General features: G+C 40.6%; 1 protein-coding gene across 4 annotated transcripts in view; it reads right to left on the minus strand.

Moving 5' to 3' along the window:
- The window catches only part of LOC140522274 (zinc-alpha-2-glycoprotein-like), a 45,957-nt gene that overhangs the window by 13,967 nt on the left and 4,536 nt on the right, over window positions 1-27,454 (minus strand). For 2 of the 4 annotated variants that reach the window (XM_072637523.1, XM_072637522.1), the window contains exons 2-7: window positions 19,247-19,519; window positions 18,696-18,968; window positions 18,369-18,515; window positions 17,122-17,175; window positions 16,542-16,601; window positions 15,011-15,250 (exon numbers count right to left, since the gene is read on the minus strand). In XM_072637523.1, coding sequence (XP_072493624.1) covers window positions 16,564-16,601; window positions 17,122-17,175; window positions 18,369-18,515; window positions 18,696-18,968; window positions 19,247-19,519 — 785 coding nt within the window. In that variant the 3' untranslated portion in view covers window positions 15,011-15,250; window positions 16,542-16,563. Of the gene's footprint in view, window positions 1-7,132; window positions 7,165-15,010; window positions 15,251-16,541; window positions 16,602-17,121; window positions 17,176-18,368; window positions 18,516-18,695; window positions 18,969-19,246; window positions 19,520-27,454 lie in introns of those variants that run through there. The other 2 variants (XR_011973266.1, XM_072637524.1) reach the window with 2 other exon arrangements.

The following is a 27,454-nucleotide window of genomic DNA, read 5'->3' on the forward strand; positions in this document are numbered from 1 at the left end:
GTGCCAGATTTGTGTCTTCTAGGTTTCTTTGTCCAAGACATCACCTATCACCCTCTGAATCGTCAAGTTCCTCATATTGGTTAAAGACCCAACCCCTCCAATGTTGGGACCTGTGAGGCAGGGTCAGCTCTATGTCCAGTCTCAGCAGGAAGCAGTTTCAGAAGCCGAGACCTTCATCCCTTATCCCAAAAATGTGTTGGGTCCCATCAGTTTAAAGGGGGACAGGGTGGGGTGCTTGAGTGCATGTACTTGGGCCCCAGTTCTAATATTGCATTTCTCTTTATAAATCTTTCATATTTCAGAAATACCATATAACCGTACAGGCCAAGCCATTGTTGAAAGGGCAAATCATTCCCTCAAGGTATACTTGCAAAAACAAAAAGGGGGAATTACACAAGGCCCTCAGGCATCTCTCAGTTTAGCCTTATACACATTAAATTATTTAAAATTCGATGATAAGAATCTTTCAGCAGCCAAGAAATATGCTATTGCTATAAAAACATCAAAAGGAACTTCACTTCTAGAAAAAACACAAATAGAGAATGAAGGCAAACAGGCCACGTGGCGTGATGCAGAAGGACTATGGCATGGTCCAGGAAAAATAATCATATGGGAAAAGGGTTATGCTTGTGTTTCCACAGGAAAAGAGAAAGAACAGTGGGTCCCAGTACGCAGGTTTTGGCTGATAGAACAAAGAGACAATGGGAAGAAAATCACAGGGCAAGAGACTGAGAGCAGCAAAGCGGAGAAAGAAGCTGGAAGAACAAATAAGGAGTCTTTGTCTTCAAAATGAGGAGGTTAATTCTATTTCTCTTACTGACTCTTGGGGTTAGAGGACATCCAACTCCGACCCAGGAGACAAGTGGGAATGCACATCATTGGGCATTCATCCCGAATCCTCCATGGGTGAGGGTCATACGATGGGGTGAAAAGATACCAACACTAGTATTACATGGCAGTTTATCACGCATGTTTGGGGGGTACAGGTTTTGAATCTATAGGTAAATCAAATGGTTCACAGCCAAGAATGAACTTTACTGGATTGATCACAGGATTACCGCTCTGTCTGCAAAAGAAGGTTGTTGGACAAAGGACTGGCACTACATGGGTTTTTAATAATGTAGCGGCCGATATGACATGGTGTGCAAACATAACTCTGGGACATGAGACTTTAGCTTATCGAGGGGACTCTAGACTTTTTCGCCTACGGATTTGGGTCATTGAGGGACAAGATAAGGGTCTAAAATGAGAAATAGGTTTGAGACATAGACCACATTGTACAAAAATGAATGGGGCTCAAGACATGGGACAAAAACGAGAAGTGATTTCTAGATCTGGACCACAACGTAGCAAGAGAAATGATCCTAATGTCTCCATTTATCGTAATTATTCAGGTTTCATATCATTTGAAGATTGTCAGTCACATCAATGTCAACAGACTGTGTTATTCTTAGAGCATTATAACGAGAGCCTTATTTCCTGTCGCAACCTAACGCATTTTAGGCCAGATCGCTATGTCTCAGGATATCCTAGTCCTAGATATGTTACTAACAAGGGTTCTTATACAGCAGGGATTGAACGGGTGATTGCTGCTATTGGGGGACAGACAGTACAAAGTTTTGTAGGACCATTTATTATTGTAAGACCAAACAGTAATATAATTACAAACCATATTAGTTTTACGTCGCGAGTGTGTTTAGGATCATCTCATGCCTTTATGTGGGATCATGCAAGTCAGTCTACACTTGTGCCACATATGAATATGACAGGGATATTCAATTTAACTTGTCTGAATTGTTCGGTACATGAATGCATGGGGCCACAATTTGATAAAGGAAGGCTTTACATCATTACTAGGCCAAAGTATGCACTCACAGTAGTGAAAACAACAAGGATGGTATCGCACTCCGGCTGACAATATTATGTCAGTATTAGATCAAAAGATAACAAGTTTGATGTGATTCAAAAGATGTATCTCATGTGTAGTGTTAGGTATAACCTTATCAGTTGAGCTAATTGTTAGTTCTACTGCTCTCGCAATGTCTGTCTCTAACACACAGAATAATGTCCAAGAAGCAAATGCTCTTCATGATCTCATGCGCAATGTCTCAGAAGGATTTCAACAGCAGGCTCAAATGGATAAGGAATTTTACAATGCTATTCTTACTTTACAGAAAGCAGTACTGATCTTGCGAAATGAAGTTGCATATCTAGAATTACAAGCAAAGTTACAATGTGATTATAGGTATAACACTTTTTGTCTTACTCCAAAACAATATAATGCAACTGAAATGGCATGGGAAAAGATTCGGGCTCAATTACAAGGTGTAATCAGTGATAATATGACCTCAGAGCTCCAACAATTGATTCAATTGGCAGAATATATTAATCAGGCTTCCCATGAAGACCTACTTCCACATAAAACTGCTCAAAATATCTTAGATTTTTTCCAACATGCTGATCCCTGGCACTCATTAAAAACTTGGCTAATTTCATTGGGATCAGGATTACTAACATTGCTTATATTAGTTGCTATCATACCAATATTATTAAAATGGATATTGTTAACAATTCGTAATTCCCTCTTCTCCTCTAAGCATACCGTGTTGGCTATGAAAAAACAACTGTACCAAAACAAAAAGGGGGAGTTGTAACGGGACGAGTTAGAGCCGACCCCTGTCCATCGTAGGACGCCACACTGAAAGCCTGCCTAGATAACCTGGGGGCTTGTCAGTAGGGGTGGAACTAGATGGATTTCAGGAGGAAGGGTCTCGTCTTTGTTTGCAACGTGGCAGTTCTTTGTCCAGCTCAGGATGTCCAGTGGAGAAGACACCCATATAAGGAATAGTGTTAGGTGATAGGTTCAAGGTATAGGCTTAGGAATGTTCACGTAATTAAAGCTATAAAGTGTGTGAGCTAGCTGGAATAAACGGAGTCCTCACCACCTTGTCTTCTGCCTCATTTCATTACTCACTAGATCAAGGCCTCTTGCTGGACAAGAGCCTTGGGTCGGGTTTAGGGATCCCCGTAATGGTCTAGGGGACCCCAACAGGTAACACTATCAGATCTGTGTTTTGGGAAAATCACCTTAGTGGCTGAATGGAGGATGGACAGGAGTAGAAAGACTTGAGGTAGATAGATTTTCCACCAACAGGTTATTGAAATAACTCAGGCTGAGGTGATGAGGCCTGCCACCAGAGAGGTGGCAACGTCAGAGAAGAGAAGGGCGTATATTTGAGAGATGTTGCAAAGGCAAAATTAGCAGACTGTGGTAACTATTTGGAGATGGGGGGCAGGGTAAGAGATGGTGAGGAATCCAACATGTTTTCATCTAAGAACAATAGAGAGTAAAATGCAATGGAAACATAAAAACATCTGCACTGTGTGCTCAAGGTGTCATGGCAGCCTGGAAGGGTAGAGTAGGTTCTACCTTTCTCCCTATTTAGAGGCTTATAGCAGTCCTTGCCAGCTACCGATTACCACCAGGAAACAGAGAGGCTGATTCAGCTGATTAGTGTCTTTTATAAGCATACTCAATTCTAGCTCAGCAGCCAATCAAAAGACTTCTCTTCACTACTCAGTGACAGGAAATAATCACCGAATATCTAATCATATCCTTAAGTGGGTCCTTCATAATGCATGCCCAGAAGCAGCTTCACCAAACATTCCACTTGTGTTGGTAGCAGGCAGAATATTCTGTACATTTTGCTAGATCCTCATTGGTCAGTCCCACATGTTAACACAATCATGGGAAATCCTCATCACAACCCTGGGAGAAAGGTGTTATTTTTATCCACATTTTATAGATTAAAATACTGAGGTCCGGAGAGATTAAGTAACTTGCATCAAGTAGATATCCAAGTTGGGACTTCAAAACAGGCCTTCTCAACTCCAACAACGGTGGTTTATCCACCATATCATATTGCTTCTCAAGAAGCAAAGTTAAGAACAAAGCTCCAGAACCCTGCCTACTATCTCTGAGGCTGTGTTTCTAGTCATGTATCCTTCTGCTGGGTACCCAAGAGTACCCTTCTTCTGGGTACTCAGAACTACCTCCCAAAAGGGACAATACCTGCTTATCCCAATCTCTGCCAATGGAAAGAGTCAGCTTGGAACAAGGGGAGTCTGACCTCTATTAAATAAATTGAAAGCCTTCTTCTTCAATCGAGTCCATATGACTCCTTTGGGATCATGTCTCTGTATCAAAGAGGTCCTGCCCTATATCCATTATAGAAAGTCAACCTCTCTCTTGCCCACTGGGAAACATGGAGGGGAGGGGGGTAGGTAGACTATAATACCACCCACTGCCCATTCAGATATCTAGAAGGCATCACATTAATTATGATGTTCTCTAGGAAGGCAGAACTTCGAGTTTCCTCACCTTCATGGTGAAGTTTGTTCTGTTTTAGAAAATGAACAGCTTGATGTTCCCCATTTTCCCTCAAAAAAACTTTTTTTTTTTCAAAATTAACATAAAATGCCACTTTAGGCCTGATAAAGAGGAAGTGAACATCAGAAAATCATCAGAGGGAAATTCATGGGAAAGTCAAGATCATGAGAGAATTATCTGAGCAAACAGACATATGTTTTGAATGCATAAGGCACCCCAGTTACTAATTGTTCTTTCTGCATATATGAGGGCTCACATCACATGATGAGGAATATGGATGTCTAAACCTAACCATCCTCATCTACCTCATTGCCTGCTCTGCTCCTACCATATATCTGTATCAATACCAGCTCCTTATAGTATGAGAGTGTGAGGTTCTCTTTGACTGTGTAATTTCCCTCTGATATCTACTTAGTGTTCTTCTCCTGGTTCTTGAACACTGCCCTCTAGGTTTTTGGAGAAGGAAAAGGAAAAAGAATGTTAGAGAGGAGTGTGAAAGATTACAAATGTGGGACCAGGGAAGAAACTGAGTTCAGCCTGAATTCATTGTTAAGAAAAGACTGGAAAACCCAAGAAACAAATTTTGGTGTAAGGGAAATGACAAAAAGAGCAAAGACTTATTTTCTGCTACATTTTTGCTTTTTTGTTATCAACTTCAAGAAACAAAGAATAAAAATTCTTAAGAGAAAAACCCAGTTGTGATTATGAATCTGCAAATTCATGCCAAAGTAAATACAGTATTTAGGAAAATGGAATTTCAGCAATACCAGTGGCAGAGGAGTGAAAGTCTAAGAGAGAGTATTAAGAGAGAAAGCAACTTCTGATATTATGGTATGTGAATTCAAAGCCTTAGGTGTGAACGTGATGGCTACGGAAAACTTCTCAAGAACTTAAATCTGAAGTAAATCGGACTTTAGGGCTGAGTTTCAATTTCTTAGAAATCATATGATATGGGAAACTTGACGTTATGAAACCACCTGTCACCCCTCTCCCCAGATTTGCTTAACCCATATCCTAATCATATTGTATAACCCCAACCTTTAGTTAAATAGGGGAGATGTTTATTCAGTCCCTTCCTTATTCCTTGTATCTGGGGCAAATTTCTGAAAATAAGTTGCTTGCTCAGCTCCTGACTTCCATTTCCTTATTTCTGAAAATAAGTCGCTTGCTCAGGCTCTTGACCAAAAGGGTGAGAGGGGTTTTCTGGTATATAACCATGCATCTGCTTCTGTACTGTGTTTCCCTTCCTCTAATCTGCCTAGGTGAAGCCAGCTTCTTGCCAGAACTGAATAAAAGACTTTCTGTTTATACTTTGAGAAGCCTCTGAGCAGTCAATTTGAGTAGGGGTCTTGCCATCCCACACAGGTGGAAGCATTTGACAAAGCTATACCTTCACATATTCCAATTCACTGCTGTAGTTTTGAGGATACATACTTACATGTTTATGCTCTTTCCACTTGGCATTAGACTCAGAATGTTCATAGAATTAAAGAATCTCAGAGTAGAAAGTCACACTGGACCATCCAGTCCAATCTCTTTCAGAATAGGAATCCTCTGGGCAATCCTATTGAGAGGTCATTCAATCTTTTCTTTAAGATTTCCATTGATGAGGACGACTCTGCCCACAGAGGCAGCCCACTTCCACTTAAGATTAACCCCCTTAACCTATAGCTTTAGTCCAATATGCTCATTTCCCCCACCCCCAATGGAGATTTACCTGTTTCCCCAAGAATTAAGGGGCAGATGGTAAATCAGAAGGTGCTGGAGTCCTTCTGAAAGGTTGGGAACTTTATAATATCAGGATTTGCTATACCTGGATTTAAAATGTTTCAGGAGCTGTGACAGTTTCCTCCACCATTTCTATTTCTTCCCACTCCAATCATTGAGAAGTTACCCATTACAGGCAGATTAGGCACTTTGAAAGAAAAGTCAAGGGGAGTTTGAATGGGCCATTCTCTGGAATGGATGATCTTTTTCAAATTTCAGGTGACATAAAAGCCTAGCTATCCGCTCTGCTGCCACACTCTTCCATTGCCAAACCTCTGGCAATTTATCACCCCCTTGTAGCAACAGGCCACACAGTCTTCTATACCCCAGTTCTTCAAACTTTCCATTTCCTTATCCAGCTAAGTCCCTAAAGGATACATTTAGGGTATGTAAATGGGGGTGTGTGCTCACTCCCATGAGAGGAAGTGAGGAAAAGCTGTGTTAGGACACAGACTCCCCAAACATGAGTCCATTATGAAAGATACTTAAAACCAAATGTGCATAGTTGGATACTTAGGCAGTATGACAAAGCAAACATCTCTGTTCCTTGCCCTCCCACAAGAGCATGGATGGAGGATCCTGGTGGGGATCAATCTTTCCCCCCAAGATATTGATACGCTTTGTTTTTATATCACTTCATTTCCCCATATAGCCCTTTCTCCTCCCTCATCCAAAGAACTTGGTTGTGAAATTCCTCTCCACCCAAATAGGTGTTCCCAACTACAGACCTGAATTCAAAGACACTATATTCAAAATGAGGATGGAGACCTTGAAAAGGGCTGCCTCCAAGGTCAAAGATAAATGCATTTCTCTCAGCAGCAACCTCTGTGTCCAAGTCATAAACAAGAGTACCAGCATTTGGTTCATTGATGATCTGGAGCACACTTAGAATAAAGAAGAAAAAAGAGGTGGGGGAAAGGGTTGGAGGAACAGTTCAACAAAATTGATCAACACATAAATCAAGTCTGACAGTACCTTAAGTATCCCCCATTCGTAGTTCTTTGCTTCTGAAAAGAAGGAGGGAGAGAGATGCATCATATTACAGAGTATATTTGAGATATATAATATAAGCTGAAAGGTGCCTTTCAAGTTGTATAGTTTCCCCCTCCCCATCTCTCTACTCCCATTTTACAAAGGAAAATACATTAGAATACTAAGGTCCTAAGATGTTAAGTCATCATTATAATTACATAGCATTCAATTTCCTTTTTGTTGTTCTTCCCATATACATTGTTGAATTAATCAAACACATTGATTTCCTGGTTCTTCTTATTTCACCTTGCATTTGATTCAAATATCTTCCATGCTTTACTGTTTTCTTCATTTTTGCTCCTTATTTCATAACATTCAAGAATCACAGATGGTTTAATAATTCCCAGTTGTATACCACTTACTCCCTTAGTTTTTTGGTACTATAATAATGCTGCTAGAAACACACACACACACACACACACACACACACACACACACACACACACACACACAGACTCCAGGCATGTACTCTGCTCTCTGATTCAGCTTGGTAAGTTTCTCAGTCTTCACTGACACCTTCATGCAGCAAGCTCAAGACTCAAGTGAGTGGAAAATAATGTCTTTCTGCTTCTTATCCGCAATCTTTTATTTTTGTGTGTTCAAGATCTTCTTTGCTTAGAATAGCCTTTGTCACCGGTGATAGTGACCTTATTCTTACCAGTGCCTACAATCCATAACAGATTCTTTAAGGATGCCATTTGCTTCAATGCTACAGGTCCCTTCAGCCTGAGGAACACCCTGGGGAAAAGGAAAAGGAGAGCCCAACGAGCTTATATTTGCCAAGTATTTTGTTTTCCTTTACTATTGCTCTCTCAGATTCAATAAACCTATATAAGCACACCAGACTGGTTAAATAAGCTGTGAAAGTCTGTGGATGCTTGGTGGAAATGGTGGCATTAAATTTGATCCAAACTGCCATAATTTAGACAACAGTTCCAATAGTTAGGGAAAGAAGAGTGACATCAAATAACAAGTCTTGTACATTCTCAGATTTATTCCTAGACATTATGGCATCCTGGATAGCTGTACCATAAGCAATAGCCTCCTGTTCAATTCTTTGCCATTGAAGAAGTTCAATAGAAAGAGGTCTCTGGGCCTTGGGGATGAGATTAAAACGGCCTATTAAAATGATGTCATGGATCTGTGATTTATCTAGATTTTCCTCCCTTTACCAAGGTGTCCAATGTGCCATGGAAGAGGTCAGCATTCAGCACTTTAAAGTGGGGATTGATAACAGACATATAAAAATAAATACCTTTATAGAGAGAGTTGATCTCAATACTGGCCTGGGTACTGAAAAAGAGGGTTCACAAATGGTACATAAAAGCAACAGACAGCCTTCTTGTACACACTTATGTCTTGTATCTGCCTGAACTCAGTAATGGAATGGTTGTCAAATTCCTCTCTACCCAAATAGGTGTTCCCAACTATAGATCTGAATTCAAAGATACTATGTTCAAAATGAGGATGGAGACCTTGAAAAGAGCCTCTTCCAAGGTCAAAGATAAATGCATTTCTCTCAGCAACAACCTTCTCGTCCAAGTAGTAAACAATAGTACCAGCATTTGATTCATTGATGATCTGGAGCACACTGAGACTAGGAATGGTATTATCTTCTTTGGTGGCCCAAGGTATTAGGAGTCACTGAGGTAGGTTGATACTGTGCCTGTAGCATTTGGAACAGTTTTCCCAAAATATGTTTCAGTAATTTCCTTCATTTTTGTCAGAACCATAGAAAACACACTTCTTCTGGAGAGAAGTTTTTGGTTTCCCTTTCGAACTGCTCTTGGATCTTAACCTTGTCTCTGTCATTTTCTACTCTGAAAGGTTACCCAACTGCATCACGTAATCTGTGACCAGTCATATACTTGGCAGGGTGAAAAAGGAAGAAAAGATGAAAGGGAAGAAGGAAGGAGGGAGGGAGGAAATGAGCATTTATTAAGGATCACAGAAGGTCTGTGAAGTTTGATCTGTGAAGTTTGGATGCAGTCAAAAGTCTGCACTCAAGGACCTACTTGTTCTGGGAAGTTTGGATTCGGTCAAAGGACTACACTTGAGGACCTAGAAGGCCACGTATGGCCTCGAGGCTACGGGATCACCACCCCTGATTAGATACTGTGTTAAATGCTTTACAAATATTATTTCATTTGAGTCTCACAAAAATTCTGGAAGGCAGGTGCTATTAGTAGCTCCATTTTATAGATGAAGAAACTGAGGCAGAGGTTTGATTTGCCCAGGTTCCTACAGCTAGTAAGTATCAGATTTGAACTCAAATCATCATGTTCTGGGCAGCTAGGTTGTGCAGTGGATAGAGAATCAAGCTTGAAGTCAGGAAGACACCTTTCTGGGATTAAAACTGGCCTCAGACATTTACTAGCTATGTGACCCTGAGCAAGTCACTTAACCTTGTTTGCCTCAGTTCCTCATCTATAAAATGAGCTTTAGTAGGAAATGGCAAATCATTTTAGGATCTTTGCCAAGAAAACCCCAAATGAGGTCATGAAGAGTCAGACTGAAATGACTGAACAACAGTAACTTACTGACCCCAGGCCCAGAGCTCTGTTCACAGCATCACCTGGCAGCCAGAACAGCCTGGCTAGCTGAAATACCATGCCCTGTGAAAAACCAGGTCAGCACAGAGATGGAGCAGTGAAGTCACCCATCCAACGTAAACACCACGACTGAAAATGAACTTTCTATGATAGTCTGAGGAAGAGAAAGGATGTCCAGGCCTGAGCCTTGAGTCCAACCCTGTGAATTATCTTGGCCACAAATGCCTTTGAATTTATGCCTAACTACCATGGGAGCAATATCCTTACCCCTAGCTCGATGAGAATTAGGCTCATTTTCCCATAAAAAGTGTCAGTATTTGCCTTGATACTTGATTGGCTCAGAGAACTAAAGCTTCAAACGACTGACATCACTTCCTCACTCCCCTAAGTACAAAACAGCCACAAGTAGCTCCAAGTACTCTCAGATGCCCGTCAATTCATATCGCAGAGCTTTGTCAATGTGCATCCTTTATAAATATCCCTCTTTTGCTATAGCTAAGTAGAATGAGCTACAATTTATCTAATAATCAAACCCTAAGCTATCAGGCCCAGCCTATTATAGTATCATAGTATGATCTTGTACCCACTCTGTTTCCCTCTTGGACACTAACGGACGTTGGTAGAAGAGTGCAGCTCAGGTTTAGGATTCAGTATTTCTTGAATGTGCTTCCTCTCCATTTTCACAGTCATTTAGAGTCTAATTAGAGGCAGGTAGGTGCTGCCATGGCAGAGGTTAGATCACTGGGCCTGGAGTCAGGAAGATCTGGGTTCAAATCCTGTTTCAAATAATTAATAGCTCTGTGACCCCAAGCAAGTGACTTAACCACTAACTGCCTCTGGTTCCCTAACTATAAAATGGAGATCATAGTGGCACCTATCTCCCAAGATTGTTGTGAAGATCAAATGAGAAAATATTTGTAAAGTTATTTAGCATTGTACCTGGCACATAGTGAACACTTAATAAATGCTCCTGACGTAAACTTCTCTCAGCACCTCTTTTCTGGAACATTGTAAAAGCTTCTTAGCTAGATTTCATAATTCCATCCTCTCCTTCCTGTTCCATTCTTCACACTGCTACCAAAATAATCTTCCCAAGGTCCAGATCTGCTCCAAATCCTGCTCTTCCCTATTGCTTCTGTAATAAAAAATACTCAGTAATTATAATTACTTGTAATAATTGAAATAAAAAATACTCAGCCATTTCTCTCCCCCCTTCCCCAATCTCGCTGCAGCTCTGCAGCCTTACTTATTTTACATTTTTCTCCTTCACATATACTATTGTCTATATATGTATACATATATACACACATACATAATATACACGGTACATACATATCTCTATGTATACATATATACACACGATATACATATATATAGTAGCCAAACTTAATTACTAATTTTTAACTTGTAATTTTATATCTCACCTATTTTATGCGTACTTTATGTATTTGCATAAGGCATCCCTCATGACCTGACTTGCCCTCTCCTCTTCACAGTCTTTCAAAATTCTTATCTTCTTTCTACTCTCAGTTCTGGTATCTTCTAGTCTTCTCCCTTCTCCAGATCCTCCCAGCTATTTTGTATTCTCTCACTTCTTAAATATTCAGAGGCTCTTTGTTTGACCTTTCCTTTATCTCCTTTATGCCCAATCTTTTTACACTTATCTGTATTCATTGTATATACCCTACTCCAGTAGAACGTAATCTCCCTGAGGTCAGGGATTGTTCATTGTTGACTTTGTAGCTCAGCCACCGTAGTGTCTTCATATACTAGGAATTTAATTCATTGAATCATTGAACTTTTCTAACCTTTTAATCTGTTTGTATTCCCTAAACAGCCTCCAACAATTTGAAGATATGGCTTCAACCTCTCTTGAGTAGTAAAGGAAAAAAAAGTTTGAGATAAATCAAGGGATAATCCAGAAAAATCCACACAGGGCAAACTGAAAGCTGAACAAAATCTAATCAAGGGTCTTATAATGTACTGGAATACCATTCCTATTAATTAAGAGTGATGATAAAAGAAGTTAATTTCCCACCTAGGGGATGTCCCACTTAGGACATACATCCACAACTCTGACACAATAACTTAGATTTCGGTAGCATTTCATATATGTGACAGTGAATGGGGATAGGCGTTGTTTGGCTGCAGAAGAATGCTACTGTTCATGTTCAGTCCCTTTAGTCCTGTCCGACTCTTCTTGACCCCACAGTCTATGGCTCCTGCCCTCCTCTGAGTGGAGCCTTAGCTTTCCTAATTCCTCACTTTAGGCATATCAAAGGCCCAACTTTTTCCTTAATTATTGCCCTCGCTCCTCCTGGGGGATGGAGGAGGATGGGGTTTTCTAACCAGCTAGGGAGAGGAGAATAGGAGAGGCTAGCTTCATTTAACCTTTTCCTTGCTCTGAGCTCTCTCTCATCCCAGCAAACAAGGAGTTGCCCTCTATTTCTTTCTCTCTTTGTCCTTCACCAACCATCACCCCCTTCACTACATTTAATGTCCTCCTCAACATATAAACGCAAACAAATACAGTAAAAGTTTCTATTAGAAAAAACGAATGCCGAAACGAAAACCAAACAATGTCTTAGAAAAGTGAGGAAGAGGATTTAGGCTCAGGGGAGCAAGGCAGAGTGAACTAAGAGGGTGGGAAGGTGACAATTTCACCAGTTTAGTTTTCTGCATCAGACAGAGTCTTCACCTTTCTTCAGTGGCTCCAAGTTGCCCCATGTCATTCAGCCTCAGTCCTTTTCCCAGCATCTCTCTCCTTGGTAGGACAGTCCCAACTTCAGCTATCATAACATTAGCAGTAGCATCGAGTACCCCACAAGGTTCACTGGCTTACCATCCTCTCTTGTTTTTAATCTGTTCCTCCTCAGTTCCAGGCCTAGGCTGCCAGAGTTCCTCTTCTCTCTCTTTCTCCTCTTTTTGATTCTCACACAATTTCAGTTCTCTTATCTTTCACAGCAGGTACCTTCTCATCAGTCATGATCTCATGGCTTTCAGGGTGTCAGGTAGGAGACTCCAGGAGCCTTTCTCTCTGTGTTGGCATTGTCTCGGTACCATGTTAATTTACCTCATTTGATTACCTTGTAAGAAATGAGGTAGCACAAGTGTAGAGGACCTGACCAAAACTAATCATACCATCTCTAGGGTGGGAGGGGGAGGAAAAAAAGTGTTAACATTATAAATTTATTATATATTTAAAAGGAATAACAAGTTACATGTAATACATTTGAGGTTTCGTTGCAATCTTTTTAATTATTCTACTGTTACATATATGCTTGTTTTATTTCATAAATTTTTTAAGGTTCCCCCTCCCAACCTGAGTTGTGATCTAAATTTTGCAACTGTGCTTAAGTAGATGAAGTTATAATATCTTATCAGCCATGTAGAAGAACTTATGCTGTGAAAGTCTAACTCTAAACAATGTTATGGGAAGAAATGGAGATTGTCCTATATCCCATATGCATTGTTACCTTGAGAACTTGTATAGAAACTGTATCTATTTTGGTTACATTGGTAAAGACCTAGAAATGAGCTGTATTTTGAGAGTTCCAAAGTTAATTTTGAGTAGGGACAATTTGAATCAAATAGCTATAATTTGGGGGCAAACTCCATGATATTGATCCAAGGAGTCCAACCAGCATTTATTTAGTGTTTTCCATATAGTGTGCCAAGCCTGGCAACAGGAAAGACTCATCTTCCTGAGTTCAAATCTGGCCTCAGACACTTACTAGCTGTATGACCCTGGGCAAGTCACTTAACCTTGTTTGCCTCTGTTTCATCATCTGTAAAATGATCTGGAGAAGGCAATGGCAAACCACTTCTGTATCTTTGCCAAGGAAACTCCAAATGGGGTCACAGAGAGTTGGGCACAACTGGAAGGAATGAACAACAACATGTACCAGCCACAGTACTTAGCACCAGGGTTACAAAGAAAGGCAAAAATAGCCTAGCTGTAGTGAAAAGAAGGGTGATGTAAATGCCAAACCCTTGCCTTTCAGTCTACAGGCAAGAGGAAATCCCTGAAGTCTTCTGAATGGGGTCTTGGCATGGTTAGACCTGTAATTTAAAAATACCAAGCTGGCAATTATGTGAATGACAGATTGAAGAGGAGACAGAATAGACACAGGGACACTAGAGCAACTGTCCAGGTGAGGGGACCTGAACTAGGGTGATTGTTTATGAGAGAAGGAAATGGACATGCAGTAGGTTGTAGAGATAAAGTCAACAAGACTTGGCAACAGATTGAATGAAAGGGGGGGAGTGAGTGAAAGTGATGTCCTCAAAAGAAATAAGGAATTTCAAAAGAGAGATGGGTTTGTGGGAAAAGATAATGAGGTATATTTTGGATGTATTGAGTTTTGAAATGACAAAGGTAATTAGTGGTGTGGAAAGAAAAGAGGTCTGGCTATATAGATTTGAAGACTTAATGAGGTCACAGAGAGAGATAAGGAGACTGGACCTTGGCTTGAAAATGGAAAACTCAACAGTTAAAAAAAAACCTAAAGATTTTTTTCCTATTCTTTTATATGTTTTAGAAGCAGAAATTAACCAGATGCTTCTTTATTGTGAATAGAACTGCTGCTGCTTAAAGTGCTTAGCTTCTATCAGTTACATTTGACAACCCGGATCAAGAACAAAGATTTAAAAGAGACACCAAAACTGATATGCAGGCAGGCTGAAGGAAGTTATAGGAAGGAGCTTTACTTTAGTGTGGAACTATGAAAATCATGTTAATTTCCATGCAAAATCTTAATTTTAAAAAATATTTTTCATGACATCTTAATAAGCTGCTTTCTTCGATGTGTTCTCATTCTCTTTCTCTCTGTCTCTCTCTCTCCCTCCCTACCTGTTCTCAGGTAATGTGAAACAAGTGCCATCTCATGGAGCATGCTCAGAGTTGCTCTTCCTGGTTCTGATCAACTACTTATACTGGACCAGCACTTGACCCCACAAGGGATCATATCTGACTACTTCAATGCTACTAGCCCAGCTTTAAAAGGACTTGGCATTTTGGCAAGATATAGCAAGCTCTGAGTGATCCTTTGGTCATCATCGTGTCCTGTAACTTGGGCATGGAGCCAAGGTACTTCCTCAGTTGAAAGGAGACACAGCTTCTGACTCACTCTTTCCCATGAGGCAAGTAGAGATCTGTCTCTGGACTTGGAGGTTGAGGGGAGCAGGCAGGCAGGAAATAAACTGTGCTCTTTCTCCCACCCTCCAGAGGCTTCTCTCACTTGTGGTCCTCTGGCTTCCTTTCCTTCTCTTTTTTTCCTTTACCAAGTATGGTATTGAATGGCATCCTCAAAGATGGACATGTTTTGTAATCTGTCCAGGGGCTTTGTAGTCTTTTTTTAGACCAGAACCCCGTGGGTCAAAATGGCTTCCTGAAGAGTGTCATTCTCAGCCTTTCCCAACAAGTGCATTGTCTTTGGAGTGGTGGGGGCAGGAATCCAGGGCATCCAGGCTGCTTAGCACAACCACATGGAATCTTTAGAGCTCAGGTCTGAAATAAAAAAGAACGACCCATTCTAGCCTGCCTTTGAGACAGATATGGACAGTCGAGGGCCTGACCTTTATTCCTGAACAGGGCTAAGAGAAGTGAGAACTAAGCAAGCAGGAAAAAGGGATTCAATAGCTGATGTGGGTGCAAAAAAATGCTGTCAGATAAAGTCATATCAGATCCCAGTGCTGGGATCCAGCAGAAGCCAGAGCAGCAGTACCACAGATTCACAGCTCCAAGAGCTCAGCTAGAGAGACCAGAGGAATCTAGGGCACTTTTTCTAAGTAGTAGCCAAGAGACTTTTTCCTTTTCCAATTATGGGTGGCTTTTGTTCTTAGGTTGAAGCATTCAAACCAAATCCCATTTACCTAACGTAAAACCCTATTGGCTACAAAAAAATGCTAAGTTGTTGTTATATTATACAAAATTTACAAGTTAGAGAGAGAATAAGGGAGAGACTTTCCTTTACTGTAAAAGAGCAAAAAGTTTGGTTGTCAGGAAATGATCTGGGGGTTTGGGATTGTCAACTATAGTACAAAAAGGGAGGACTTCAGTAGATTGTACAAGCCTGGCATGTGAATTCAGTATATAGCTGCTCCCAGGAATAAATCACAAGATAGTTTAGAGTCAAGCTAGAGGGAGCAAAGTGTGGGTGAGGACATTTTCATTCCTGAACCCACAGATCCTGTTACTGGTATAGTAGGCTCAAAAAAGAAGTCCCCTGTCATAAAGTAGAAAAGAACGAAACAAGTCATATCTCCCCCAGCTCAAGTTGTTCATCCTTCATTCTGAAGAGGACCAATGAAATCACAGGACAACGTCTTGACTTACGAGTGAACTGGATTTAAATGAGGCAGAGTTGCATAAAGTCATCAGCCTCGCTCTCTCTTCTAGAGTCATAAAAGTCCAGTGAAAAGACAGAAGTCAGGGCCACTGGTTATGGTCTGGGATGCAGTGGATGACCTTGGCATCTTCAATTTCTGACCAAGCTCTAAGGTCCATGGTGTCCACTTTAGCCATCCCCATGGCCATTGGAACAAATTCTTCTCAACCACCCATTCCACCAGGGTGGGAGAATATTGGCAGTTTAGCCTGCCTTTCTCACTAGCACCATCAATTGCCTCTACATTTTAATAGTGTTTTAAGGTTTATAAAATTCTTTGATCACAATAACCCTGTAGCATAGGTACTCCTCCTGGGGTTATTCACACAAGGAAACTGAGGATCCAAGGGATAAAATGGATTTCCCACAAATATGATACTAGTAAGTGTTGAAGCTTGGATACAAACCCACCTCTCCTGATTCCAAGTTTTGCCTACACCACACTCTGAGTTTCTCTGAAGTGACCAAAACCTGCAAAAAATGAACAAAAGACCAAGATGATCTCTCTCCCAGAATGCACAAGGAGGGGACACTTAGTAGAAGGGGACAAGACACACATGATTCAAGGCTACTGTAATCTCTAATAGCTCTAGGATCCAGTTATATTGTCGTTTACCCTCCCTACAGCTTCCTCTCTCAATCATCAATCTCCCCCATGAGGACAGCTGATTCTCCCATAGAACACTGATTAATTCCTTTAGGAAACAGAGGGAATTCCTTCTTCCCCTGGGCCAGAAGAGTAGATTTAAAAGAATGCATAACCTAAAGATGGTCAGGTTAGGTTTGACAAAAGGTTAATAACACTGAAGGAAAATGAGAATATACCGATCTGATTAGAATTCCCCACTAAAGCCACTATCCTGAGAGCCTGAGTTTCTATCCATCCAACCCTTTCTACCTAATTCTATCTCTTCCTTTCCAAGAAGAGACAATACTTTACTTCACTCTGCACCATTCCTGGCCCTTTCTAGAATTTCCCCCAGTGACTCACCTGGGAAAAGAGGGTGAGCAGATTTCCCTTTACTTCTTCTGGTGATTCTAATTTCTGGGGAAGTGGAAAAGACGAAGAAAGGTAACTAAACAAAAGCTATTGATGGAGATGGGTAACTAGATAGAGCATCAGGTTGGGAGTCAAAAAGACTCATCCTCATGAATTCAAATCTTGCCTCAGATACTTATTAGCTATGTGACCTTGGGCAAGTCATTTAACCCTGTATGTCTCAGCTCCTCATCTGTAAAATTAATTGGAGAAGGAAACGGCAAACCATTCCAATATCTTTGCCAAGAATATGGTGTCAAGAAAAGTCATACTCAAGAAGGGAAGGGAAGTTAAAAGAAGTAAATCTAGGAGAGTGGAGTCCCTTATCCTGTCCATAGGTCTTCTTCTTCTCTCCTTTCCAATAAGTTCTAGAGCAAGAAAAGTCTCTCAGGAGGAGAAATGGGAGGGAGGATTTATGGAGCACTAAAGTCCATATACCCTTCTTTTGTCACTAAGCATCTTCTCTGGTTCATTTAGCCCAAATTAACCCCTCTCCATAGATCCTGCGGGGCAATAAATTCATATTTATATAGCATTTTCAGGTTTATAAAGCACCTTCCTCCTAACCATGTGATGTAGGTAGAGCAAGTATTATTGTCCATATTTTTCAGATCAGGAAATGGAAGTTCAGAAAGGTTAAGAATTTGCCCAAAGTCACACAGTTAGTGTCAATGCTAGGATTCAAACCCAGGTTTCTTCTGCTTCTAATTTCAGTGCTCTTTCCATGCTGCCAATCAAGGTCTAAGTAGAGCTGGAGATACTATTATTACTGACGGAAGCAGGATTAGTGGTACATGGATAGATCTTTAGACTTGGAGTCAGGAAAACCTAAGTCCAGACCATTAGCCATGTGATCCTGAAAGAGCTATTTAAACACTATCTGCCTCAGTCTCTTCCTCTGTAAAATGGGGACAATAATAGCACCCAACCTTCCAGCGTTCTTGTGAGGATCAAATCAGATAATGTTTGTAAGGCCCTTAGTAGATACTTGATAAACATTTGTTACCTTTCCTTCTAACATGGAAAAGAAGAGATAGACGGGGAAACATTGATGATACCAAACACTACCTCTCCCTGAGCCAGGAGAGATTTGTTGAGAAGTTCCCTCCTTGCCCACAGTGACATTAGTTCTATCAGGCTATTTCCACCGCCCAACATTCTCCTTTATTCAACTCCATAAATGAACTTGTCTTACATACCTGGCTTTGCCCGCAACCACCTCCACAGCTGAGCTCCAACTACAAGGAGGACAGCAAAGACCAGGCCTATGCTGATAACAAGTAACTCAACCTGCAGGGGTCCATGGGATACGGGGTTGGGTCCAGGTGTCACATCAGTTGGTAGCTCTGAAATAGAGTAGTGTGGGTCTCATCAGATACAGGGTGGAGGTATTTTTTGAGAATAAGGAAAACTTCAAGAGAGGAAAGTCTGTCTCTGTAAACTCTTTTAAGCCCACAATACCCCATCTCTGGGACAGAAATCACACCCATGAGTCAAAAGGAAAACCTCCCTCCTGGGATCCATACCTGTCCTCTCCAAGATCCCCTTCCAGGATGCCAAGTATCTCTGGAGCCGAATAGAACAGTATTCTTCCTCATGGACTTTGAGGAATTTCTTTTGGAACCAGTCCTCCCATTTCTCCTTAATTTTCTTAGCCGATGGATGTGCTGCCGTCCAACTGAGTTTCTCCCGGTAGAAGGTGAGGAAGTCTTGCCCATCAAATCGGAATCTCCAGAACCCTCTGCTGCTGTCATTACCCTGGAGCTCACACTCCAATGTGGCCTGAAGGGTGTGAGAGCCTGAAACCACCCATCCCTAGGATGAATAACTACTGCCCATCTTCACCTTGCTGCTTGGTGTTCAGTTAGGGCACAACCTTCTCCCCTTTCCCCCAAACCACCCAAATAGATTATGAGGGAACTTAGGGATCCTTTAGAGATTCCAAAATAAAGAGACTCCCTGGGAAAGTGAGAATGGAAGATCTGGCATGACTCAACAGGCCCAAAGTCCCATTCCCCCCTCATCCCCATCTCCCATAGCCTTCACTACTTCTCTTCCCATATTCATTCACACTCACCATCATGGCTGTCACTCTGGTTGTTCTGTCTCAGAATGTCTTGAAGGGTCACTCTCAGCTCTTTCCCCATCTCCTCAAGGTCCTGGGTCACCCTTTCCCAGACTTTTCTCCCTTCCTCTGTATCATTCCATGGTTTTTGTAGTTCTACCTTTCTACTCTCCCCATCATAGTGAAGAAAGAGTTGGTCATTTATATAGCCAAGGGCCATGTAGAGAGGTTGGCTGGGTTCTGGCTGGGACACAACAGTGAGATCATATTGCAGAGAGGCAGGCCCTATGAGATAAAAAGACATGAGTCAGGCCCTTTTGTGATTGAGTCTTTCTGTCCTCTCTCCTTCCCCAAATTAATCAATATTTTCAGCCTAGTTGAATTCTAGTGGAGAATAGATACTGGACCTGTGATTTCACTCGTATAAAGAGAGGAAACTCCTAGCATCTTCTATGAAATTTATGGTCTAGTCTTTGAGTTGAATAGAGCACTGAGAGGTACTAGGAGTACTAGAAAGACCAGAATTTAAGAATACCTCTGCTAAGACACAGTGCACTTTTTTTTTAATTCATAAGACACACACACACACACGCACACACACACACAATAGTAGCATGAAAATTTTTGTTTCAAAGAATTTTTTTATTTATTGCATGTGTTCAGACCTTGGTCTTTCAAGTACTATGTGACTTACCCAGGCAATATGAGAAGCAGGATTTTAACTTAGGGCTTCCTGGCCAGTTCTCTATCTCACTGCTTAGTGGGGATAATAGATATTTTCTAAATATTTTTCAGAGTGGCTAGATAGTACAGTGGATAGAGCACAAGGCTTGGAGTCAAGAATACCTAAGTTCAAATCCAGCCTCAGATATTTACTAGCTAGCTGTGTGACCTTGGGTAAATCACTTAACCTTGTTTGCCTCAGTTTTCTCATTTGTAAAATGAGCAGGAGAAGGAAATTGAAAACCACTCCAGTAGCTTTGCCAAGAAAACCCCAAATGGACTCAGGAAGAGTTGGACATAACTCAACAACAGCAAAATATTTTTTTTTAAAGAGTAACTATTTTATCAGTGTGGATACTTTCTAAATACATGTGAAGTGATCAACCTTTCACCTTTAGAAGATGGTCTCCATGAGCTGCCATTTCTTTTTTTTGTAAGGATAAATTTTCATTTCAAGACAGCCAGTATGATAAATATTACACATTGTGTTGTATATAATAATATATAATAACATATAATATAACATTATATATTATATATGATATATAATAATACACAGTTGAGAACTATCCATCTTTTCTTTGCTTCCTTATGTTTTCTTTTGCTCTCTACTGTGTACGTTTTTTACTTGGTTCTTTTTTTCCACATCCTCCCCGCAAGAAAGCTACTATTAAGTTTGGATATGCTTCTCCATGAGCTGCCATTTCTAAAAAAAAAAAAATGGTTACTAACTAATGATTTTAAAACTTCCTTTCAGTCTCCAGCTCCTTCCACCCCACCAAATAGCCATGCCCTTCCCTCCTGCCTTCTATTGAGGGGTGCGAAGAGGGGAAGGAGGATATGCCTGAGGGTCTACTTGGACCTTGATCATCAGTCTGGTACCTGGAAATAGACCTGATAATAGAGTAAGACCTGGGTTTGGACACTAGCCTGTGTGGAAGAATATGTCATTAATGTGTGGGTTAGTTTTGCTGCCCCGCTTCCCTTTATTTTTCATTCTTTGTTTAAAAAGAAATTATTTTAAACTTAAATACACAATAAGAAAAGAAAAACAAACATTATAAACTTAAATATTAAAACAAATACAAAACAAGAAAAGAAAAAACTCATCACCATGGTCATAGCAGAACATGAAAGGATTCAAAATATACAGCAATAAATTATTTTTTGTTCTTCTTAACTAGAGATGGCAATCTGGAGAGGGGAAAAGGAGATATATTTTTGAAAATAAAGGTGACATAAAAACAAAAGACAATAAAAGTTTAAATTGAACAAACAAAAAGAACCTATGGTTAGATCCGCACTAGAATAATGCATTAGAGTAGGACCTAGGAAGAGGAATAGATATGAAGAGCCACTAAAAATAAATTTTAAAACTTCAATGAAAAACTTGAAAAATAAGATTTTGTCCCCAAGAATATGTGTTTATATGTAAAATATAGCAACTTCCTCCACATTGGATTTCTTTTTGTTTTGAGAAATGTTTTTATCTTAACACCATAAAACCCTAGGAACATTTCCACTTAGAAAAGGTAAATGAAAAAGCATTTTATTAAGTATTAGGCGCTGCACTATGCTTTATAAATATTGTCACCTTTGATTCCTATAATAATCCTAGAAAGTAGGGACCATAATTATCTCTGTTTTACAGAAGAGAAAATTGAAGCAGGGGTTAAGTGACTTACCTAGGGTCACTCTACAATTGAATTAGAAATTAGGTCTAGAGGTCACACAACTAGTAAGTCCAGGGCTGGATTTGAATTCAGATCTTCTCCTGACTCCAAGTCCAGGGCTATAGCTGTATCATACTTTTCGTTGGGTTTTTTGGGGTTTTTTTTTTTTTTTTGGCATTACCATCCATATTCCCTACCTTCTCAGTTAAAAGCAAGAAAACCCTGTAACAGATAAGTGTGGTCAAGCCAAAGCAACCTAAGCAGAGGCCATAACTAAAAGCATATGTCTTCCTCCATACTTTGATTCTATCACCTCTGTCCATAGGTTATTTCATCCTAGATCCTAGGGAGGTATGACTGGTCCTGGCCTTGATCACATTTCTAAGGCCTTCTAAAGTTGTTTTTCTTTATTTCTGCAACTGCAGGTTTCTACCACAAACCAAAAAACTTCCATTAGGGATGCTAGGCAGTGCAGGAATCAGGGTAGACCTGAGTTCAAATGTAGTCTTAGATATTTATCTATCAATCAGTACTATACTGGGTAGGTCACTTAAGCTTTGTCAGCCTCGGTTTCCTAAACTGTAAAATGGGAATCATAATAGCATCTCCTTCCCAGGATTATAGTGAAACAATATGCCACATAGTAGGCTCCTCATAAACGCTGGTTTTCTTCCTTCCTCAGGCAATATTATGAACAGACTTCTCTATGATCTGCAAAACCCTCTGGCAACAACCCTCACAACCCCCCCCCCCCAAAAAAAAAACAGAAAAAAGAGAAAAGTCCAAAAGCACCCAGAGTTACTTTTTGAAATTCGGTTTCACAACTATTGAAAGCTCCCTAATAACCCTCCACCTGGAATGTCACACCTTTTCAAGATAACAAAGAAACCTTGAAAATCATTTCCATGACAGTCAGGAAATGTGAATCCGGATTCTACAGCCCGTCTAGAGGGAAGAAAGCCTCCAAGACACACAAGCCTTCCCCTTCTACAAACACACTTAAAGAAAAATTTACCACTTCTCTTATTTGTGTGTTTCCTGTGATCAGGGAAACACACAGCTCAGTGGTTAGTGTGTTTGAAAAATCAGTCTCCATGTGCATCAAAACGTTGGGAGAAAAGGAGGCTATTGTAAGAACTGTCCAGCAAGAGTGGCAGTAAACTCAGAGGGTCCTCTGATCCAACTCCTAACTAAAGCATGAACCCTTCTATGGATATATGAATGGCTTACTAATATCGTTCTGTCTTCCATATTTTTCTTTTTAAATTAAAAAAAATCCTCAACTTTTAAGTGGCCAGAATTATTATAAAAAATATTTGGATTTTTGCCTAAAGTTTGAAAATACAGACATTCTCGAAGTCTTCCTTTTCCTCATTCTCAACTTTATTTAAATCAAGAAAAAACCCCACTATTTTAGAATCTGTGAAATGTGTAAATTTACTGCCATGGAGCAACACCTCCATCTTGTGGCCATTTTGGAACACTGCTGATACAGACTTATAGGGAAAGGATTTTTCAGTCGCAGAGAGAAGGCTGACAGAGGTTAAGTAATTTGCCTAGGGTCACACAAGGAGGAAGTGTCTGAAGCTGGATTTGAACTCAGGACTTTCTGACTCCAGATCCAAGGGGTCCCACCTAGCTGCCTCTCGAGAAAAGTCCAGGTAGGCCTGCAGTAAAGAGCCCATACATTTTCCCCTCTCAGTCCAGTTTGGTCACCTGAGTCCATGGAGGGTCCCCAACCTGTGAAGCACACATGACAGCCATCTAGATGAGGTCCTCAAAATGTCCCTGCTCCTAAGGAAGAAGGGTCTGCTTACCTGTTCCCTTTCCAGGTGGCCTAGACGGCGTTCAGAGACCAGACCAGGGAACATAGAAGGTGAGTACTGTTACTGCAAGGACTAGGGTGAGAGTGAGAGTGGAAAGGGAACTGGATAGAAAATGGCTGCCTATCCACCTGCCTGTCTGAGAAGGTACGTGGTAGCTAGCTCAGTCAGCCCTGGGAACTGACAGGGGAAAGGAGAATGGTGGAAGAAACAGAAGCTACAGACATGTTTGATAGCCTCGGGTCTCATATTTCCTTCACATGCCATGATGGATCATCTTGCTCAAGGCATTATGGAGACCTCTGGCCTAGATCATCTGCAAAGGCCCTTTCTAGCACTAAAATTCCATGTTTAAACACTATACTAGAGACCCAGGAAAAACATGTGCCATGGATCAAAAAGATCAGACCTTACCCACATGTAGCAAACTAGAATAATAAAGAGAAAGACTCCTTACAGAAAAACAAGGGAACCAACCAAATGTGATAGGCCAGATGCAAAGTAGGAACTAGGTAAGAAGGTGTTAGAGGAGGTCCTTGCAGAACATTAAATGCCAATAATAAAAGTGACGAACATTTTATAAAAGATTTGCCCAAGAGTAACAAATGCTCAGAATTTTGCAGAAAACTGAATTCTTTGTATAGTAGTGGGAAGTCATTCATACTTTTCTAGATTCTTCCATCTTCCTCTCAAGTCTTCCCCCACCCCCCCCATCTTTTCCTAAAATAGAAACTAGTGTAGCCTGGGTATGACTACAACCCAAATACAACATCAGTGTAGCTCATGAATGTGGCATTTAAATTGACATGACATCTATATCTTTTTCCTCTCCCTCTTCTTCCTTTTCCTTCTCCTCTCTCTTTCTCTCCCTTTGCCCTTCCCTTCTTTCCTCTCCTCCTCTCTCACTTCTCTGTCCTGTTTCTGTCCTGTCTCTGTCCTCTGTCCTGTGTTTCTCTTCTCCCTCTCCCTCTGGGTTAGCTGACTCACTCCAACCCACCCTCAAACTGGCAGCTTTAGCAATGGGGAAAGGGCAAATCCCATGCTGCTACTACTCACTTTCAGGATCCTAGGGGTAAACCTTGGTGGACGGTTGGGGTGAGGGATGTGTTCCTACTATTAATCATCACCCTGAGTCCCTACTGAAACTCTCTTGACTCATGCAGCTGAGCATCTTCCTTGTAACTTAGAAAGTGGCATGGAGCACTGAGAGATTATGCCCAAGATGACACTGCCAGTCTGAGTCAACGGTAGGATTTGAACTCACAGGCCTCAGCCCTCTATCAGCTGACATGGTGCCTCTCTATCTCAGTGATATCCTTCAAAACTCCTAGAAAGAATCTTATGTAAATAAGCTGATGAAAACAAACAGTGGATTGATAGCAGCCCTAGTTTCTCCCCTCTAAGTAGTTTCAATTTGGATACCTCATACTCAAGAGAACTCATCATTATCATCACACACACACACACACACACACACACACACACACACACACACACACACCCTAAAGCCCTACCCTCTTCTAAACTTCTCTGTTACTATCAAATAAGTTTGCCATTCTTCTAGTCACCCAAGTTTACAACCTGATATCACTCTTTTTTCTGTGAAAGTTTGTAGCTTTTATCACTCATTCACATTTATCTGTCTATAAGCAAACAATAATTTCATTACAGCATCAATATCTAAACAAGTTGTTGTTGTGTTTGTGCTTTGTTCTAGAAGAGGGCCACAACATCAAGATGATGACATGACTTGCAGTTGACTTTGACCTGAGTGAGGGAAAACTGTGCAAGGCCACCAACCTCACTTTCTTCTCCAGAGCCATCTGGGTTCAGTGGCCAAATATCATTAGGGCGACTGAGGATGGCCCAGGGTGCAATGTGAAACCCTGGCCCTTTTAGGTTAAGGTCTTATCACATTCCCACTTTTAGTGAGATCCTCCCATTCAATGAATAGGCTTCTTTAAGTAGTTACTCAAGGAATGGAGTCTTTAATTTAAAAAAAAAAGAAAAAAAAACTGTGAAGGGAAGACCCTCAGGATTCCTGGGTAAAAAAGAAACTATTTAGTATTTATAGTCACTCTGTGCTAGGTGAGTGGGGACCTGTTGTCCAATCTATGAGCTCCAGAGTGAAGTGGATTTAAGGTTTGGTCTTTGAGCTAGAAGTCTAGCCAGTAAATGCAAAGGAAAAAAGGCTGCATGATGTAAATGTTAAGGATTTAAATTCATTCTGCTTTTCCCCTTCATGTTACACCATTAATAGTAACCGTAGGATCTCAACAGCGCTTTCTGCTCTGTATACATATGAAAGCCAATTTTTGGATTTGCGGCTTATTTGCAATGTTAATTTCCATGAAGGTCCTACTCTGATGTCTCATTGCAACATGGAAGTGACTGGATTCTTGAAAGTTTACGTCTGTAAAGTTTAAGAACTTATCCCTCTGTATTATTATCTTATACTGCGGTACCATGACACTCTTCCAGCAATGCATGCTGGCTGTAATGTATCAAGAAAGGAAACCATTATACCAGGGCTGGTCCAATTGATCAATTAATCACTGAACATTCATTAAGTGCCTACTGTGAAGTAGATGCTCAGGATACAAATACAAAATAAGTCATCCCTGCCATGAACTAGGTCAATTTCTACCAAGCTAGACTGATATCGTTCTTAATACATACTTTCTTGCTTGTCTCATCTCTCCAATTTGCTAAATCTTGTTATTTTTTTCTCCATAACATCTCCAGTATATATACCCTTCTCTCCACATATCCAATTTATTATGAAATCTTGTCATGTTTACTTTCACATCTCTTATATATGTCCGCTTCTATCCACTCAACCTGGCACCCCCTTGGATCGGGCTCTCATCCCTCACACCCAGACTATTACAATAGCTTACTAATTAGTCTCCTTTACTTCCAGTCTCTCCCCACCCCAATCCATCCTCCTCTTAGCTGTAAGAGTGATTTTCCTAAAGTGTATATCTTCCCATGTCACCACCCTGCTCAATAAATTCTATTGGATCAAATATAAAATCAGTCTTCCATTTGGCATTTCAAGCTCTTTACAACCTGACCCTTTCCTACTTTTCCAATATACACCCTCCATGTACTCCATGATCCAGTCATTCTATGCCATTTGCTGTTCTCTGTGTCTCTCTGTCTCAACCCCTGACTCTTAGAATCTTGGTCTTCCTTTAAATTCTGGGCTTAAGCGTCACCCCCTCCAGGAGCCCTTTCTTGTCTCCTTAGCTGTTAATGGTCTTCCCATCACAGTTGCCTTCCTTCTACTTTTTATCATGTGTAATTTATATGTTGTCTCCTCTGTTAGATTGTGAGGACTGAGACAACTTTTTTTTTTTTTTGCTTTTTTTTGTATCTCCAGTGCCTACTTAGCACAATGTCTGGATAATAGTAAGTGTTTAATAAATGGATGTTGGTAACATATAATCATATAAAAATAAATACAAAGTTATTTTCAAGGGAAAGGTTCTAGCATCTAGAGAAAGGGGGACACAAATCAGTAAAGGTTTGATGTAGAAAACTGTATTTGAACTGAGTTTTGAAGGAAACAAAGGATTCTAAAGAGCAGGGGTGAGTAGGGTATGTAATTCAGATATAAGGGACAGCCAGCACAAAGGTAGGGGAAGGAGATGGAGTGTCCTGTGTGAGAAACACCAAGAAGGCCAGTTTGGCTAAAATACCAAATACAGGAAGTGAAAAAATGTATGATGAGGATTTTTCTGTCTCATTTTCCTCTTTGGGGTTGGGAGAAGTAGATTATTTCATTATTCTCTTATGAGTAAACCTCTCCTGGTTTCTTTCCAAGATGTTGACTTCACTTTGGGTTCCTACCACATCCTATTGGCTCATGCATTGCAAAAGTTTGTGCAAATATTCTTAGAATGCTTTCCTGCCATCATGCTGGACCATGGGTGGAAACAGGATTAGGTTGGTCCATTCAGGCTAAGCAGAACATGACAATGTGGTATTGTCCCCCA

This window comes from Notamacropus eugenii, chromosome 2 (genome assembly GCF_028372415.1).
Source record: "Notamacropus eugenii isolate mMacEug1 chromosome 2, mMacEug1.pri_v2, whole genome shotgun sequence".
NCBI lineage: Eukaryota > Metazoa > Chordata > Mammalia > Diprotodontia > Macropodidae > Notamacropus > Notamacropus eugenii.